Here is a 19,888-nt window from a genome sequence, read left to right as displayed (position 1 = left end):
TAACACATGAATTAATCATGCGCACTCAGCCTCTCTGGTGTAACAATAGGAAGCTAAAGCAATAGGCCTGTTATATCCCAGCTCTACCCTCTAGTCCAGCGGTACTCAATAGGCGGCCCGCGGGCCGCATCCGGCCCGCCGAACCTTCCAATCAGGCTCGCGACTGAGTTCTAATAGTTTACATATTACTGTATTCTGTATTTCTCGGGCTCCGCGCGCCTGTAAGTCAAAGCGCTGGGACATGGAAACACGGGCGAGGCGTTTGTGTGTGCCTGTGAGGCGCTGCACTGGGATACAGAAACGCCGACGAACCCAAATCACCATGCGCGAGTGTTTGGGGAGCGGGCTGGACTGCAGGGTTTTCCCTGCCTGTCTGCAAAGACCGTGGGTGATTTTCACCGCCGTCTTGGTTCAACTGTGTGTGCATCATGCATGGGGGCCGTTCAGATGAAGCGTCTTTTGCGCAAGCTCAAACCCATTCAATGTAGCCGCACGTCATGCACGCTCACAACTCAAAAGCCGTAGCTGCGCGCATTTGATGAGACGCATATTGTTTTTTCTTGCACGTCTGCGGCGCACAGCTGCACGACCTGCTTCTCCCCCGGTGTTGTGTCCCGGTGCCCTCGGCCTGTGTCTCCTACTGTTTCCCACTGAGCTCTGCCTCGTTTGAAAGGTGAAGGAAGCCCATGTCTGGAAAGACGTCGCCTCCGAGATGTAGAATGTGTGTTATAGAAGAGAAACACACATTTCAGGACCAATGACTTGTATCCTCAGAACAGAGTCAGACATGTCCTGTGATGGTCAGGTCATATCATATTTAAGATGAAAATCACAGGGCATGTCTGAGGATACAAGTCAGCAGTGTAAAGCTCCAGCATGATATGTAAAGGATGATATGATAATGTCAAGACATTTACAAAACACCGTGAAGTGTATAAATAAAAATTATGTGCTTACAAGTAAAATAAAAATATTTAAATTATTAGACGAAAAAAGGTGAATTTAATTTCAATCTCGGCCTATTTGAATGTTCGGCCCCCAAGGTGTCTGTTAAGAAAAATTCTGGCCCTTTCACAAATGTATTTGAGTACCCCTGCTCTAGTCTATGCCCATGACTGGACAGCTGCAAGATGATTTAGTCCAAACTGTGACGAACAGCAAAGATCTCATAATGGCAAACTGTCCATTTTAATTGACGCTTTCTTGCTGAAAGGCCTCCCCGATATGCCTCATCTTTGCTTTTCATAAAGCCAATATTATTATAGTCATGACACCACAGTCAGAGCACTTAATGTATCATATGACATTTGAAAAGAATAGCGTGAATAGAAAACAGAAATGGGGACAATTTCACAGCTCGGAAACAGAAAGAGATTTTCAGCATGACAGTAGGCTACTTATTGCTCACTGTTGTACACACACACAAAAAAGAAACACTTGGAACAATACAATGATTAATAAAGTGTTAATGTAAAAACATTTGTTTTGTTGAGAAAAAATGATTTAAAGACTTAATAATGCACATAAGTGTCAGTGAAATCAGTAGTTGTGATTTGCACTTCATGGAATGATGTAGATAAAAATGTAATGTAATTCTTAAAGCTAAATTTGTTGATGAAGCTTCATCACAGCATTGAACTCATCGTCAAAAACCACTGACTGTGCTCTGCCTAAACTCGCCCCACAGTGCCACCTGGTGTCTGCAGACACAACAAATAAAGAAAACAGTAAAATAATTCAGTTGGAGGCTTTGTAGCAAAGTATTTATAATTACTAAATAGTTTATCAACTATAACTTAGTGGATTGTTGATTATTCGACATAACCATTTGACGCCATCACATCAGAGGATTTCCGTGAATAAAAAAACAACTGTTTTTCTATGAATAAAGTCATCAAGCTCACTGTATGCAATCATGAGCTATAATTAATAGCCTGCACATGCAAAATGCTGAACTACTCAGCTTATTAAAACTTTAAAACTAGTTGGATTTGGTTTAATTATAAGGCCTGAAGTGATTGCAGTGGTCTCTAGTGGAGGTGGTGAAAGTCAGGCAATCAGTCAAGAGTGGCTGCTATGAGTCAGTGAAACAATTAATGGCCTTTGCCTCTCAGTATGTGGTAGCCTTTTTGAAGACTTATAATTTTTTTTTCCACTTAATATTATAGACACGAGTAGTGTATTTAAATAATGCAATTGTGGATGCAGCCCTCATTTTCCTTGTATTTAGCTTTTTCTTAAGATGCTTTCTTGTGCTGTTAGACCACACGAAGGATCTTGTTGGCTCGCATAAACAAAAAGCAACAAATATTTCAGATGGCAGTGCTCTGTGTGTCCTACCTGGTGCTGCCCTTTGACCATAGGTGACTCATCCTGTTTTGTTAAGGTCAGCCCTGGATGAGGATCTGATTTGTTATGAGCCAGAGATACTTTCTAATATCCTGCAGGGATATGTGTGTGTGGGGTTGTGATCCGACAATACCCAGAGGAAACTTCCAACCTTTTCAACACAAAATGTTACTTACCTCCAAACGCACACAGACCAGCGCATTGTCTCCTTATCTGTCCTCGCCTATTTTCTTCCTCCAGCAATCTGTACGTCAATACTGTCCTGAAAGGGATCAGTCAAGTATGAGAATTTTACACAGGCTCATGCGTGGGAGGTTCACTGCTTCATTCACACTGTTGACCTTTCCAAAGAGTTCAGCACACTGTAATAAGCTGTAACAATAAATGATGTGGATCATACACAACGAAGTGGCACATGCTTCATTGTCAAATTATGCTAAGTGAGCACACAACAGGTGTTGCCTGCAGCAAAACATCGTTGTGGTTGTGATCCATGGCATCTTGTTTGACTTGTGTTCCTTAGCTTATCAGTTTTTTCGTCATTTCCTCTGCTACAAAAACAAGATCATGAGACTTTTACATGTAACAATAGCTAAATCAATTAATTCTAACACTGAATTCAACTCTCGAAGCAAAATAGATAGAGAAGAATGATCACCGCACACTGATATGACTATTCTGATACAAAATTCTCTATCTATTTGGCCTGAAGAACTCTGGCTGTGCAGGGAGATTTGTCTCACTTAAATTTTGAAGCACTTGGACTTCAGTTAAGATTTTACAGTTCAATTCTACTTAGATAGTAAATACAGAACACACACAATTGGTAATTTATCAGAATTAAAGGCGCCACGCTGCATGATGAGCTGTAATACTTTATGAAAATAATTTGATACACATAGTTGTGGAAGATTTGAATGAGCTAAAAATGTCTTCCAAGAAAAATATGTTTTAAAAAGAAAAGTTTAACTGTCACCGTGAAGAAAAGTGTTTTGCCAACAGAGTAGATGTGTGACCAGTTCCAAAACACTGGATTGTACATGTCCCATACAGTAGTACACCCAATAGCATCTCCATAGCTTTGTTGTTTACAGTTTGGACTCTTTGGAAATACTTTGTATTTGGTCCCTGAAGGAGTGACGCAGAATCTGATAAGTTGCTCAACTGATGTTGCACCTTGGTGTCAGTTGGGTTTGAGGGCTACAAATCCAAATCTAAATTGAAAACATGTGGTGGTCTGTTGATGTGGAGTTAAAGAGAAATCTCACCACACCCGTGTAAGTCCACCACTATTTGAGGATAGGATCTTGAGGCTATACACATTAGCTGCTTACTAGCATCACACACCTGAATCTCAGACACAAGTGTTGGTGCACAAGTTCTGTTGTGGTTAATGTTGGCAGCAGCAGGTTGTGGTTTTGACAAGGAGGAACATGTTGAGTAAGAAAAAGATGTCGGACAGCATTGATTAAGAATTTAAGTTCTCTGCAGTTTGTTAGTTCTGCATTTTCCTACCTCTACTCTTGTGCATTGTACAATGAAATGATGAAGTTTTACTACATTTTTCCAACTATAAAGTTACATCTCAACTTCAAGGTTCATCATTAAAATATATCTTAAATTGTTAAGAAATAGTCATTTGAGTATATGACAGGATGTTATACAATAACACTGTGAAAGGTGCCATTTTGGATGATCAGTACCTTTCATACTTAATGTAGCCTACATTTTCCAAGAAATACGTTATGCATTCATGCCCAGTTTTGAAGGAGGGGGTTTCCGTGTAAAAGCCTGGTTATTATATTGTAGCATAACTACTTTTTTTCTTGAGTAAATCATCTGAATACGTCTCCCACCATTGCTTTCCCCCAATTATGCTCGTTGAGGCGGAAGCACTTATACTCACGTGTCCCGTCCATCACTGTGAGATGACGTTGGACGTTGACACCTGCTGCAGTCACCCGGCAATCTCCTGACAAACAATAGCGCGCAATAATAATAATTACAGGCTATAGGTGATAATTTGTCATCATCACTTTCTCATCCTGATACCGGGACCGTGGTAGCTACTTTTAAAAACACCCGCTGACGTCTACAGCTTTATCGGGAGGGGCACTTAACTTTCCCCATTAGTCGATTCTCCACCATCAACGGCACCGGGAGTTGGACTTCAACAAGTCTGCAGCTGGACGCCTGCGTTTTTCTCTCTGCCCTGTAGCTGCCGGTTCACGCGAACATATTAAAAGAAAAAAAAAAGAGAAAAAACTCGACTATGGTGGAGGTTTGTTAAAGTTAGGTGAAGCTGATTAACTGCGTCTAAGGATTAATATACCGTTGTTTAGATCAGACATTTTCTCTGATTAACATGGGCGGAGTGTGCTTGTGCTATGCATGGACTTGCAGACCGCTGTGGCCAGTTTTTATTATTCTGGCTACAATACCCTGTATGATGCACTGTTCAGAGAGTCCGGCAGCAGTTGTTGGAAAAATGTACCCCCGCGGCAACCACTGGGCAGTAGGTAAGAGAAACTTTAAAATGTCACATTGTTTTGTTATCTTTCTTTGGTCTAATGGAATTGGAAATGTTCACCTTAAGTGAGAGTATTTAAAAATATTGTGGATCATGAGTATTTTAGCCTTAAATTTCCTATTATATTTTTGAAACCTAAATTCTGTTTAAACGATTTGAAGAAATATTTGGTCACTATCAATGATTATTGCTGTGCATTCATATGTGTGATTAAGATTAATAATATTGGCAATAGTAATAATAATGATAATATCTAATGCACTGATCTTCAACTCCTGTGTGTCAGCTCTTATTATCCCTGTTTGTCTGATGAATGTTTATTTTTTCCTCAACTGTATGCCAGGCAGCTCAATTAAATAAAAGTGAATGATTAAATTACAGTGATTTGAATTAGATTAAATTAGATTAAATTAAGTAAATGTGACCTCTTTTAGACATGAGAGCTGTTCCATGGGAAACACATAGTCTACTGGATACACTACATTGGACAGTAGTGTTTAACTATACCCACTTTTGATACGTGGCGAATATGTGAACTATAATTACAGTGTGATTGCACATAAGGGCATGTCATTAAATTTAGCTGATCATTGTGTCTGACCACATACACATTAATATTCATGCATCGCTGTATAACTTCCCAGGTCATTTGATGGGAAAGAAGAGCATCGAGACCCTGCCTGAACTGCAGCAGGCAAACCCTGACAGTGACTACCTCACACCCCCAGAAACAGAACCGGACCGATACGTGCGTCTGATGGAGGCTTTTGTGCAACAAAACAAACTTAAACAGATGAAGGCACAGATTGCAGACAGGCTGTTTCAAGTGGGCAGCGGCTGGAGGGAAGAGGACAGAGACAAATATCTCAGAGAGGTCAGTCCATGGGGTTTAGTGCCTCATTTATTTGTTTGTAAGTGATTAAAGTGTTTTGGAAATAATTTGTATGGTTACGTGTATTTCACCATTTCCTTTCTGCATTGTAGATGTTTGACCTGCTTCTTCTGGCTTTGAAACTGCAAGGCAACGATTCCACCTGAAGGCACGACGGATTCTGTTTCAAAAACGGTCATCATCATGTTCTAAACATGTTTCCTCTGATCACATAGCCACTCTAAAACGTTTTTCTGCAGTGAGAAAATTCTTGAAACACAACAGAAGTTTATTTTATCAATAATTTCAAATTTCTAATATGTAATCAGCAGTTTGAATACAGACTGACCTGAAAACTTTATGTTATCTTAGCTGAAAACTGGAATAAATTTAACGTTGTGATAACTGCATTGTGGATGTCTGATCATGCTTTGCACACCACTCTGTTAAGTGGTCTGTTATGTGTCACACATCACAGCCATGGTTATTGATGTGTGCAGTGCACCTATTTACACCACCAGATGGCGCTAAAGATGTGTTTTAAAAGCAAATAGTTTTCATGTTGTTTTTAGCATTTCCCTAAGTAGGAAGAGTTAACATGATCATAATTACAGACTACCAAAATAACTCAATGGTCAATTAAATTAGGTTTGATGCTACTTTTTCTCATCAGAGGGAGGAAACGCACACCACCACACACACACTCCAGATATACACACCCTTGGTGTCTGCTTAGGAAAGTAGGATAGATGATGATGGGGGCTATTATTAGCCCTCAGGGTTTGCAGACAATAGGAAATGCTAATTGAAACAATTTGGTTACACACATCTTTCTCTTAAAGCCAAAGGACAGTTTTCCCCTCTGTTCTCTTCCCCCATTTGTCACGGATGATTGGCAAACAATAGAGGTACAAGCCACTTTCACCCCATCATTATGAGTCTAATCCCAGGAGCGAATGGGATAGAGTTTACAGGAGTTAATGAGGATAAAATAAGTGGGTTGACAAACTCATTCCCTAAAACAGACACAGAGTGAGTCTGAGAAAACAGAGAGCTGAAAACCATGAAAAGTTTTCTTGCATCCTCCCCTTTGTATTTAACATAGAGTTGGTTTTATTGCTATTGAGGATCAATAGTACCCACCACTAAGGGGAGCTATATTCAACATTCTCCGTACTGATGTCTGCTGAGTTTCCATCCACTGTACCTTCTGTCTGCAGCGTGATAATGATGCTCCACATATTTTTTAAGGGACATGTATACACAACCCTAACTCGTGAATACTACTCTGCTGTGTGTTCCCAGACTTTACTGGAAAATCTGCATGTCTCAAATGTCACACATACTCTGGTACAACCTCATTGGTCAGTGTTTTCTTTGTCAATTTTACATAGAAAGTTTATTATTGTGTAGAGAAAATATTCACATTCAATAAATCTTTCATAGTGAAAACCAAAAACTTCAGGCCAAAAACAAGCAAGGGTGACTCAAAATGAAGGGTGCTCCATTTACAACAGTGGAATAAATACATACTGATGGATGGGTAAATGGATGGGTCTGTATTTGTTATATTGGCAATGTAACAATGCTCTGAATGAACATACAACTTAACAGTCAAAACAGTTTGCAGAAAAGAAAAGGAAAAGATGAAAAACACCAGAAAACTATGACTTATGAGTAGTTCTGTATTTTACAGTAACTTCACAGTTTGTGATAAAAGTTCTTCAAAAGGTCACGTTCAAGTGATGAGGAGGACGTCTCTAATCCTGGATGTAAACTGCACTTCTCACCTTTTTAAAAGTTCCACAAAAAAGAAGCAAAATGCAATCCCGTCATGAAATCAGTTTTAAAAAAAGATGCAACAAGATGCATTCTGGTTCTTGATGTCCGTGTGTGACCTCCGCCCTGCATCACCACGTCTTCCCAATAGACTGAATGTGTTCCTTGGCCTTCATCCTCAGTGAGGCAATACTGGAGTTCCTTGGGTCACCAGAGCACTGGTATGCCGGAGGTGGGGGGCACATGGAGCCGATGTGGGGTAGGTGAGGGCTGTGTCCCATGGCTGGGGTGCTGAGGAAGGAGGCCGGCAAGGAGGAGGGCATGGAGGGGGGAGGAGAAGGGGTGTAAGTGCCGGGAAGTCCCTGTGAGCCGCTGATGAAGCCCGGGAGGGATTGCAGGGAGGTGGAGGAGGTGATCGGAGTGGAGAGCCAGGGGTCCAGCTGCAGACCAGAGCCCAGGGAGCTGGTGGGAGAGCGGCTGAAGGAGAGCAGAGAGGAGGAGGTGTCCTGGAGCTTGATGGAGCTCACCTCCAGCTTCTCCTGCCGACGCCACTTGGCCCGTCGGTTTTGGAACCACACCTGAAAAGAAAGAGGAGGATCTTTATTTTCAGTTCATACAACTTTATTTGTCTTGTCCACAGATTCTCACACAACAGAGATGGAGTGTGAACACATTTCAAGCATTAAAATATCTAACCTTTTATGTAGTATATAGTGTGTTTTAAGTATTTAAACAATTAGAAAGTCTATGTTTGTAAGTGAAAATTTAAGATTATATATAATCAAGAGTGTCACATTGTTACAAACAGCAGGCTATTTTAAGAAATTGACTGAACTTCTAAATTTCAAATTTCTTTAAATGACGAAAGTCAAATTCTGAATTTAATTTTTTTTTTTTCTGTGTCAAAATTCTAACAAACTATGGCTTTTTTTTTTGCTCCTGCACCAAGTCCTCCTCCAAAATGTATCTTTACTGATTTAAAACAATATGAGCAACTGGGGACTTGAAAAAAAATTGTGAATAATAGGGCATGAGTCAATGATTTCATTTTGATATATTTATGATCCCAAAGAAAGAGTGGACCTACAAATCATGATAATTTCAACTCATAAAATTAATATATTGCAAAATATTTATGTAGGCTAGTACTTTTGCCCCCAATAAATGTTCAAAGTTATTTTGAGCAGATTTATTGACAACATCTGTTTTTGTAGGTCTATTTATTTAAAATATTACAGATGTCTTTTGAGTTTTGGCCTCGGAATCTTTCAGCCTCGATCAATCCCTGCAGGCCCATATAGGCCGAATAAAAGCGCCTCCTCGATAAGCACACAATTAGGAACAAAGTGGTTTTGTGGGACTGTACCTGCACGCGGACCTCCGGCAGGTTGACCTTCAGCGCCAGCTCCTCCCTGCTGTACACGTCCGGATAATGGGACTTCTCGAAAGCTCTCTCCAGTTCGTGGAGCTGGAAGGTGGTGAACGTGGTTCGGTTCCGACGGTGCTTCTTCTTTGGGTTTTCATCGTCAGATAGTTTGCCGTCCCGGTCCGGGGAGTCCGGGCACACCGACACTTCAGCGGTGGTGGTACTGCTAGCGCAACACACACCTGCGGAGGACGGAGGGGAGAGTCTGAGGACATGCAGTGTTCAAGTTTTGGCAAAGTAAAGTTATAAGTTAGACGCTTAAATCAAATTTTCCAACTCTTGATTGAATTAGCTCCACTTATTTCAGCGTTTCCTATTTATATCTTGATTCTAAGAAAGTTTTACAGCCATGCCACCTGACCCCACAAAATAAAAAGTAGCCTTGTGTTGTCTAATTGTTTGAAAACCTAAAATGGTCTGATATGACAATGACATTTGGGAAAAAACTGAATGCACTTACTGTCAAAACTTTCTGAGTAATGACTTTTCTTCATTGGCGTCACAATTACATTCCCGTTGCGCTCAGCATCTTTGCCCAGAGCATTTTCCGTCATGCTGAAGGAGGCTGATTTATGGAAGATGGTGTCCTCTTTAAACCCCAGGATCGCTTCTATGCTGTGGATTGTGGACGGTACGTTGTTCCCGGGGCTCTGGACGGAGCGTGCGGAGGGAGACAGGCGCTCATCCATCATCACGAGCTGGGAGGGGGATCCAAGAAGCCACATTGGTCGGAGAAGTCAAAAAATAATGGTCAAAAAGTAGGTCAAAAATAAATAATGGTCAAAAAGTCCAACTTCTTTCCAAATTTATCGCGTCTCCGGATGTTTGGAAAAGTTGTGAATTACAATCAGTGAGAGATGATGGAAAACATGCGCACAGGATAGACAGCAACAGTCAGACCGACTTGCTCAGTGGTTTGGGAGCATCTTCAGAGGGGGCTTTTAAAGTAGTGCCTGCTGTACGACCACCCCCCCACCACCCTCCACCCCTATGCTCATGCTGCACCCCTGCTGCACGTCAGAGAGAGGACGTCCTGTTGGATTTGGCCCTGCTGGATTTAGGGGTAACTGTACCACCACCACTACCACCAGCCTCCACGCCCTCTCTAACTCCTCCCCTTCTCAAGTGCATCAGTCAGTGCTGGCTCTAAACCTTCTTACATAAATCTTAAAACCATCTTTCCACTCCTCCAGATGTCATGTTCATGTCAGTCTGCGAAAAAAAAGAGAGGAAGATTAGGCAAACAGATTAAGGTACAACAAAATCATAATTACAAGATTTCTGGTCAGGACATGGATTGCAAGATGAGAGCTTAGTATTTAATCAAAGCGTCAAGATATTGTCGACTTTCATTTAGTTGAAGAATTTTTTTGTTTTATTGAAGGACAAAACATGGCACCTCTTGACATGTGTTGAATAAAAGTAATTTGAAAACTTTAATAATAAGCTTAAATTCATTTTAAGTGTGTGCAATGGTTTGTAAACCAGACTTAAATGCTGAGGAGTTGCTTTAACCAGTTCGTACAGGTGTTGAGTCAAATGAGTTAAGAAAGCCCAAACAATAACTATAACCACTTAACAGCAAACAAAGATTGACAGCAGTGTTGTAATCCTGCTTAAGGGGATTACATTATTTTACTCAAAAGAGTTAAAACCCTTAAAACTATTTAGCTTTTCCTAATCACAGAAGGTGACCTTATCCTTTGTTTGCTCGAGAGAGGAGGGGGGCACACAGAGATGCTAACTGACCACTGTTTTAATTAACAGCAAAAAGCTAAGGCAAAAAAACTTGAAAAATGTTGTTTTCTCATGTTTCTTTCGCCCACAGCATGATACTTGTTTTTTAAGACATGTAGCCTATAGTGTTGGAAAAGTTAAATAGAAGTGATTCAGTTTCATTGTTAAAAACATCACTCATATAGTTTGACCTGAGTAAAGAGCCGGACATTCAGTTTCCTTTGTGTCAGCTCAATGCTCAGCTGCAAAGTGAACTCATTTTGAAAATATTCCTCCCTCCTTTCATATGATATTTTAATATTTTTTTTAACCCACAGTGGGAATCACCTTAGCCACCAACCTGCTGTCCAATAAATACAACATTATTCTAAATAAGAAAATATCTGGACAGTTAGCTCAGCTTAGCTGGAAGCAGGCAGCCTTACTCTGTCCTGTGGTACAACAAAACCTCCTCTACTTACTAATATATATAAGCACGTATATCATTTGTTAAATCACTTTATTTCTAAATCAAACAGTTAAACACAAATTTGTTTTAGTTCTATGGGGAATTATATGCCAAATCATGTCCAAATCGTAAGAAAACAACAATCAACATTAATTGAATTTTCTTACCTACAAACAGCTGTCCTTTCATGTTTTGCAAATGTAAGCTTAGTGTTAGTTGTCACATGGCATACTTGGCAAGACAATAAATAAATTCCCTCACTGCTCTGGGTGATAAGGCTTTATCATTATTTATTATTTTTCAAAAGTTGTATTATATTGTATCTTTTTGGCAATGTACCACTGTTGAGGAGTAACCAGACATTTTAACAGTTGTTCATGTACAATGGGAAACCTTTTGTTGAGTGGATGAGACTCATATGAGAATATGACAGGCTTGTGCTCTTTGTCTGGTTGGGATGTTAACTTTCTTTTCCAATTAAAAAAAGAAGAATGAAATATCAGCTATTGCAAGACATTGGTTTGTCCTCGGATATCCTGATCCGGAGAGAGAGAGAGAGAGAGAGAGAGGGAGAGAGAGAGCGAGCAAGAGAGGGCACAGGCTGACAACCTTGGCTACGCTGATCCTATTAGATGTTAATCTCCAGACTTCACAAATCCACAGCCGTTTAAACTTGGGTTCATGTGAAACTCTGAATGTTTGAGGGTTTGTTCCTTCCACCCACCCCCTTCATTCTGCCTAATCATCTCTAACAAGTGTTTGGATAATTCCCAATTAAATTAAGACCTCTCTCTATAGTCACTGCATTAGTCTTGATTCAGGTAGATTGGATTAATCATAGTTAGTTAAGCTTTATATGATTAATGCAGGATGCAGCATTTCTATGGGGCTATCACTTTAAAAGCCATTTAGGATTTGAAATGTGCAATCCAGATATAAATCCCCATGCCACAACATCACAGTTGCCTTTTACCACAATAAGGATTAATAATTACTAATAGTAGCTGATTTACACATTAAGAGATTGCAGATGTGAAGTTTAAATGTTTTTTTTTTTATCACAACATAAACAGACATGTCTCATGTATTCAATATACATCTTTATTTGAACAATACATTTGTTTTCGTACCTCCATATATTTCATCTGTATTTATGTACATTGTTTTCGTTTGTAAGGAATAAATCATTCAGTATTTTAAAATGATGATTTGTGCAAATCTGCAAATGTCTCTGCAAACGTTTCAGGCTTATTGAACTGCTTAACTGTGTATGTGGAGAACGTAACAGTAAATCAACATGTCAAGACTTAATAACACTGAAAGAAAAAAAAAAATCTAAATATCATAATTATTGAAACACCACATACAAAAAAAAAATCTAGAATAACCAACAAACCAAAAGGAACGTTGAAATACTCAGGATTGGATTTGAACTTAAATAATGTTTTTTTCTTTTCATAAGTAAGTCTGGGTATATTGTTATTTATTTGACTGAAAAACACAGTTTTAGAGCAAACAGAGAAAAAGTGAAAATCATATCATGTAGAGTGGCCTGTGACGATATGAAAAAGATGTGAAAAGAAATACTCTGTTGGGAATATTCAAGGAAAATAAATTTTTGTACATTATATGTGTAAATAAAAACAGTTATGGGGTAGAGATTGGGCAGCTTGGACATGATTTAGAATATTTTTTGTAAATTGCAGAGGTATGTTGGATATTATTACCTATCCAAATTCAGATTTTTACAGTTTAGGATGGAGACTGGTAGCAGTAACAGTACAACACCGTGGTGTGGCTGGTACTTCAGGAGGATGATTAGCCCTCTTCAGTGGTTATAGTAGATGTGAATGCTTTGCAGGCGTTTTGCAGTGTGACTGAATCCCAGACTTTTTGACCCGGCGTGGTCTGTAGATTCCCAGAAAGGGTTGAACTTTATTTTCTCTTCTTTCTCTTTTTTCTTCCTCATCATCACTTCTTCTTCTTCTTCACATGACGGAGCACTTCTCCTCTGCTTTGCTCTTCAGCTCGGTGACGGTGGCAGAGGCCTTCTCCTTCAGCTGGTCCATGTCCATGTTCTGCAAGTTCTGAATCTGGCCCATCAGGGAGTCCTTGCCCTCCTCCTCCGTGGCATCCTCGTCCACCATCTTGAGCAGCTCCTCGGGCACGTCCACGTCGTCCCCGGCCATCTCAATCATGTTCTCATCCTGCTCGCTCTGCAGATGACAACATCAGGCAGAAAACACGGTCAGTAACACAATTTTTTAAATATATATACCTATACAGTACCACAACAACTCGTCTTCTTGCCCCAAATACAGAAACATAATCCATGACGTCCTCTCTGTGTTACGGTAATTTTATTTGTTTATTGAAAGTATTTGTTTTCTCAATCTGGTTTATCCTCATGAGATTTTAGAAATACGTATACTACTGGCAGTGTTTTCTGCTTCCTCTAGTATTGTACAAGTGCTGGTAAAGAACCAGGGATGATTGTTTTCCCAGGTGATAAAAACACTAGCCTGTATATTTATCATATTGAATTATTATTTGCACAAGTAAACAACCTTCTGCAGGCCGACTTAAAGGCTTTTTACAGGATTAACTTTCTGCCCAACGGCCTGCTTTCCAAAAACATTCCTGGTTCTAGTGTCGTGCTCGCTAACAAACACTGCATATGCCGGCCTTGGATTACCACAGGACTATCATACAGCTCAAATGCACATAAACCTAAAAAAAACACGAAATTGGTGACCGCTTTTTGGTGAAATATATTTCTTCCCTATTGATTTTACATTTGAATTTTGACACTTTTACATTAAAATCAAAAGATGAGATATAATATTCTAACAACACTCCAAAACTCTAAAAAACAGACCTTATCCTAATTGAAATTTTAACAAGACATGAAGCAAACAGGCCAAAAAACAAATAGATAAACTCTAGGATCCGTCTTAATCCATGTTCAAGTGACTGCTCTCGAGGATATTCTGCCGTCTGTGTTTTCAGACATTTTTTGAAGTCTCCTCAGACTTTATTATTTCTGCACTTATGTGCTGTTGCATCACAGAAATGCTAAATTTAAAGCCTTTCCAACAAACTAAATCTAATCACTTAATATCTGGAATAGTCATGCAATAGACACTGCACTGTTACTACTTTAAACTTCAATCTGTGGGATTATCTCGGACCTGCCTTAGCCTTTCCTCTCTGGATCCCAACGATAGTCTAAAGATATCCACTATAGTGTCGCACGAGACCATAATTCCATTAGTCCAACAGCACCAATTTCCTGTTTCCGCTTATACTGTACACTTTTGTGCCACGAAATATACAGTATATAAATATTTTCAAACTTAGTCTTAATAGCATGCATGTGTGAACCCAGCCCCCACCCGTTAAATGAAAAGAACAGGATGCCTTTAGGTGTTTTATTGTGATGGTGAAAATCCTTTTCAAGTGCTTATTTCAGCTCTAATGGAGACACTTTGGCCTTTGTCATATGGTCTTTTCACACAGACATACAATGTAAACATCATTTATGGAGAATGATTAGATTTATATGTATTGCCTCCTGCCATTGTATTTGACCTGTGTGTATGGTTTCAGTTTAAAAGACAAACATTGAAAAGAGATGTAGCCATTGTTTAAAACAGAAAACAGAACAATTGACTCTGTGTTGTGGGAGCCACCAGCAGCCAAGGTCACTACTGCATTCAGTTGAATAAAATTCATAAAAATCATAGCGAGGTGGCACAAACAATAATAGAAAACCTGTATTAGAAACTTTTAGAAAAGATTTTGCTCTTTTGTCATAGAAAATCTTAGTTCACTATGAGCAAGGCTTCAACAATAGATTAATCTACGGGATAAGAAGGCTACATACTCGTATTTATCTTTAGAAATCTTAAATAAACATACCTTTTGTGCTCCTTCCATTATAGCTTATTTTTCTGTAAGTGTCCCCTTTCTCTGAGTTTACATCCACTAAAGTAGATGTTGCTCTTCCTTAAGGCCAGTTCACACTGCCTGTTGCTCCTTAATGAGCCTGGGACACCTGCTCAGTGGCATTTGGCTTTGTAAGACTCAAAGTGCAATATGGGACTCATAGGCTAACGTCTCCAGGACGCTGGTCGAACGTCTTTGTCACTAATCTACTGGCATGGCTTCCACCTCCTGTTGCCTTGTCCAGGCAGCAGCTGCCAAGTGCTGCTACTAGATAAAAGCAACCTCAACTAACCATAAAGCAGCTTTTAGTTGCTCACACTTGTGTGAGTCACTTGAGGATAAAGCCATTATGCCTGTTATTTTTACCAGCCCTTATTAAAATACCTAGAAAAAGAGAACGTAATGTCATGAGGAAAATACAAATTGCTACAGAAACAGCATCATGAGTGAGTATCATGTTAAAGCAGTTGGTGCCACTTTACTGTAACACCCCTATTTATCATTTTAATCTGTACATGAATGAGAAGGCTAATAATATTAATCTATTTATCAACTATTTTGGCCTCTATTAGTGGAGGCTGGTGTAAAACATCCAATTAATGACAATTTAATGAACCACTAGTGTAATAATATGCAATTTGTCTGTTATAGTTGATGAATTGTACATTAATAAACACATAAAATGTCATATCTGTTTACAACTACATTATAATGTGTTATAAAAAATGTGATTATGAATGCTAAATGGAGTAGGTAGTTGGTCTTAATTGATAATCGTGTATTTGACCAATGTGTTTTTATTTTTGGTTGCTAGTGAGGGGAATGTATTTCTGTATAGTAGACCCCCAGGTGTTTACCTTTGGCAGTCTGTATTTGTCTCTGAGGCAGACCCTGAGTGTCGCCCTCTCTGCCTTCTTGTGTAAGAAATCTGCATCTCTCTCCATCCTGAAATACACATGAAAATATCATTAGTACAGTAACCTTCATTCTTTGTACCTTGGTCGCCATAAAGCCCCTTGATGGTTAAAATTAATATCAGGCAATCTCTTCTCTGGAGGCAAGGAAAAACTGCAAGAAAGGTGGAATTTAACAACCTTGAGCTTGTTTGTCATAAGTGCATCACTGCGTCAAGATAATGGCACCAACATAATGATTTCAGCATCAGGATTTTCATAAAACAAAAAGCTTTTCCTGTAACTTCTCCCAGCCTGATGTAAATAGACATCAGCCTGATCAGATAAACAACAGAGAGGTAGTTAAGCTCATAGCAACATCACCAACCTTGGTTGACTTCACCTGGACAACATTAAAGTAGGTCATCAAATCTGTAGTAATATTTTAGATTTCACCAATATGCTTTTTCTCACCCATGATTTCATAAGTGCCCTCGGTTTTAGGGTGGCTCCATCAACTACTGTTAACATCTCAAGATGTATTTTGAGTGCCAATGCCTGATAGTTGTTTTCTTATAGTTCGATTCAAATATTCTAATACTGGACGCCATCTTGCGGTAAAATATTTAGAGACTCATAGTGAAATATTGGCTTTCTATTTGATTTTTGCACATGGTTGTTTTGCAGTTGTGCAAAAGATAAAATTCTCCTCACACAATCCAATCTATAGTGTTCTGTATGTCGTTGAATCTATTGAATTCAGTGCCATCAGGTTTTCTAATTGCAAATAGTAGATATGGTAGATGAGCTGACAGACAAATTAATTTCTCTTTGTGGATTAATAAAGTGATTCTTATTCTTAATTATTTTTTTACATGCTGCTATTGGTTAACTTCTTCTATTCCTGGAATTTAAAATGAACTGAAACTTTGTAGTGTGTGGTATCACAATTTTAAGCCATTAGAAAACTTTGAATGAATAATAGGTCATTTGTGACAGTAAGTGTGATAACCTGCCCACTTTGTATTCTTATTCATGTACTTTCCCTCAGCCAATTAAAGATGGGGATTATTAGACCAGAGTGAGTCAAGCAGATTTGAAATCAAGCCAAGAAGCTGCAACTTGAACTGTAAACACAGTAAACAGTGGGGGGTTTCTAATGAACCACCACGCTACTGACAGATACTTTGATAGATTTAAAACCAGGAAATGTAATACTTTATGCTATTTGCATTAAGAGTTTGTCTGCATAAGGAGTAATGTGAATACTTTGCAAGAAATCTACAGTTATGGGGAATGCTGCCATTTTGAAACAGTAAATTCACTCCCAAAACATGAGAGTAGGGAGAGGGGATTAATCTTGTTATGTAATACAGACTGACTGGATCTAATGCTGCAAAATCTTCTCTCTGTCAGTCTGCATTAAATTTGTCAGATATTCTCAATTTTGACAATTTCTTCCAATGAGGTTCAGAATGCATTAATCAGATTATTGCACTTTTTTATTCCTAAAGTGTCTGCTGGAGTAAAAATAGCTGCAGCTTTGTATGTGAAGAACTGACCATAGCATTGGTGAACGACAACATGGTGGTGAATCAGTCCAAACTACCTTTTGCTTATGTAACTGTAGCAATATAAAGTGTATCGGAACAATATACCTTAGCTTTTCCATTAAAAAGGGAGGTTGATATTAAAATGTTTCAAAAACAGATTTCAAAACAGTTTCAGGAGTGATTGGAAGCCGTCTGTTGATCAGGGCCAAGAAATAATAAACTAAATACATTAAATCATGTGCAATTTTGTTTGTTTGCCTCTATAACCCAATGCTGCAACATTTCCAGTGCTCCAGTCCATAAAATAAAACTGCACATTAGATTATGTTCAAAATTATAAAATTACTCAAAATGGTCCCCATAACTGTTCTTGATGCAGAAATAGATGACAGATTATGAGAGATTATTGATCCAGGTCCACATAAACAACCTTTAGCCTTAATGGATTACTATGTAGACAATTCTGGAGGGAAAAAAAAGCAAAGATCTGCTATGGAGGCACCAAGCTGTGACCTTCAGCAGCAATTGGACCTCTCAAAAATTCACTTTATCCACATGAAAAGTAGACATTCATTGGAATTTACATTTAGTCAGGTTCAGATGGAAGTATTATGGGTAAATGTTGTTGCAGAACAGGGCAAATTAAACAGCAATGAAGCAGATAGCAGCTTGTCAAGGTCAGATTGTACACTCTGCAGCCATACTGTTTTCCTTGAACCAGTGGCATGAATTTGCGACGGAGCACTGTCCGTGTTGCTACTTACTTCTCCTCAACCAGCTGTTTTTGGTACTCTTCATACTCCTCTCTTGTCATTCCTGCTGCTTTGGCTGGATCTGTGGGGGCGGCCTCCTCTTCTTTGTCACCTCCACCTACAATTCCTGACAGGGGGTTCCCAATCATGCTCTTGATCAAGAAAGCCATCTTGAGTTGTGTGACTGTTTATTCTTCTTTCGAGATGAAAATAATGTTGCTCCCCTTATGGTGCCCTCCGCTTTGGCTTCCTATAGCTGTCAAATCCAGTGGTAGCTCTGTGGCTAACCTGCTGCTTGTCTATGGAGCCAAGGACACACTGATGACAAGCAACAGACACATACACACACACTTACAAACACACACACACGGACACACAGCGTTTTGCCTCGTCCATAATCTGGATTTAATCCTCCCTGCTCCACTATACTAAGAGGCAGATGGCCTGTTTTCCCTCTATTTTTAAATCATGCAGACTGTTGTGGATGTTTTTAATTTTGACACTTGGTGCATTCTTCGGCTGAGCTAAGTGCAACAGAAAACTTAGTTTTGTAGTTGAGGGTCCTCGGTTTTTGGCTACTCATATGCTGCTTCCACCCACTGTTGCTTAATCATATTAGTAAAGTACGGGCTGGCCCGTGTGCAGCTTATACTGCTGAGACCAAGCAGAGTAGAGAGAGGAGCGGGATTACAGTCTTGTTTATCCCCACTGGAGCCGTCCTTCATGCCGTGCTATTGTTCTGTGGGAGGATGATTGACATGAGGGTGAGAGATGGGAGGAGACAACATATCAGTCCATCAAATCTGTGAGCTTGGAGGAAGACTTCTAGTAGATACAGTAGTCTCAGTGTTTTTCAGCTGTCAATAATCGTCTATAACCAAATATCTTTTTTAAGTAATGTCTAAATCTAAATGCTAAATGTAAATATTAATTTTTTTATACTATGAGATCACTGAGTAAATCAACCATGTGTATGAAATCAACAGGTTTTGGGTAAGGGTTGTAACAGAGAGGTACAATACAGGAAAACAGAGCATTTAGCGCGCATATGTTTTGCCTCCTGTCAACCTCAGTGATTGACATGATTTGAAAATAAGACACCTATTCCACCTATTGCTTCTATCTACAGGGCTGCAAAATAGATTAAAAATATTTAAATTATAGAGGGTAGCTCAGATCTTCATCACCATTTGGTCTATTAACTTCACATTCATGTGAAAGAAGCTGTAGTAGATGCTATAGAATTGTAATAGATGTAATTCATGTTCTTTGGTACTTGCAAACAGAGAGATGAAGCTGCTTCAGCATGTATATAATCCCTGATAAGCTTTCAGGTTTCCTTTGGATGGAAATATAATCCAGTATTTTTGATATTGCCACAAGAGCAGCACCACTTTACTATCACAAATATGTTGTTTCCTACTGAGCTGACTATGAATACATGTTGCGCCATGTCTTGGCGCAAACTGAAACATCTCACCTACTTGGAACAATATTTTGTAGAAATATTGTCATGATTCCCAGAAAAGGATTTTTCATGATTTCGGGGATTCTAGCTTTTCATCTAGCTTTACCACAATCTTGGCATTGTGTTTCACTAAT

At 39.2% G+C, this 19,888-nt stretch overlaps 3 protein-coding genes across 4 annotated transcripts; 1 reads left to right on the top strand and 2 right to left on the bottom strand.

The window, feature by feature from the left end:
- Positions 1-4,497: 4,497 nt before the first annotated feature.
- grp (gastrin-releasing peptide) lies at positions 4,498-6,160 on the top strand. Its single transcript, XM_085793213.1, has 3 exons — positions 4,498-4,868; positions 5,524-5,753; positions 5,864-6,160. The coding sequence occupies exons 1-3, from the start codon at positions 4,715-4,717 to the stop codon at positions 5,915-5,917; spliced, it is 438 nt and encodes a 145-aa protein (XP_085649339.1). The 5' UTR covers positions 4,498-4,714; the 3' UTR covers positions 5,918-6,160.
- On the bottom strand, positions 6,029-10,023 carry rax (retina and anterior neural fold homeobox). 2 transcript variants are annotated; one of them, XM_085793212.1, is made up of 3 exons: positions 9,416-10,022; positions 8,896-9,137; positions 6,029-8,107 (listed from the first exon to the last, which is right to left on the bottom strand). In XM_085793212.1, exons 1-3 carry the CDS (start codon positions 9,678-9,680, stop codon positions 7,661-7,663), a joined length of 954 nt encoding a protein of 317 aa, XP_085649338.1. In that variant the 5' UTR covers positions 9,681-10,022; the 3' UTR covers positions 6,029-7,660. The 2 variants fall into 2 exon arrangements, with proteins under 2 accessions (XP_085649338.1, XP_085649337.1); XM_085793211.1 differs by having other exon boundaries at positions 7,108-8,107; positions 8,896-9,118; positions 9,403-10,023.
- Positions 10,024-12,220: 2,197 nt separating this feature from the next.
- cplx4a (complexin 4a) lies at positions 12,221-18,666 on the bottom strand. Its single transcript, XM_085793210.1, has 3 exons — positions 18,299-18,666; positions 15,946-16,033; positions 12,221-13,356 (listed from the first exon to the last, which is right to left on the bottom strand). Exons 1-3 carry the CDS (start codon positions 18,454-18,456, stop codon positions 13,129-13,131), a joined length of 474 nt encoding a protein of 157 aa, XP_085649336.1. The 5' UTR covers positions 18,457-18,666; the 3' UTR covers positions 12,221-13,128.
- Between the last annotated feature and the right edge of the window lie 1,222 nt (positions 18,667-19,888).

Source organism: Trachurus japonicus, chromosome 12 (assembly GCF_045865225.1).
Source record: "Trachurus japonicus isolate A0001 chromosome 12, Traja_1.0".
NCBI classification, from domain to species: domain Eukaryota; kingdom Metazoa; phylum Chordata; class Actinopteri; order Carangiformes; family Carangidae; genus Trachurus; species Trachurus japonicus.
This window is presented reverse-complemented; position numbering and strand designations above follow the sequence as displayed.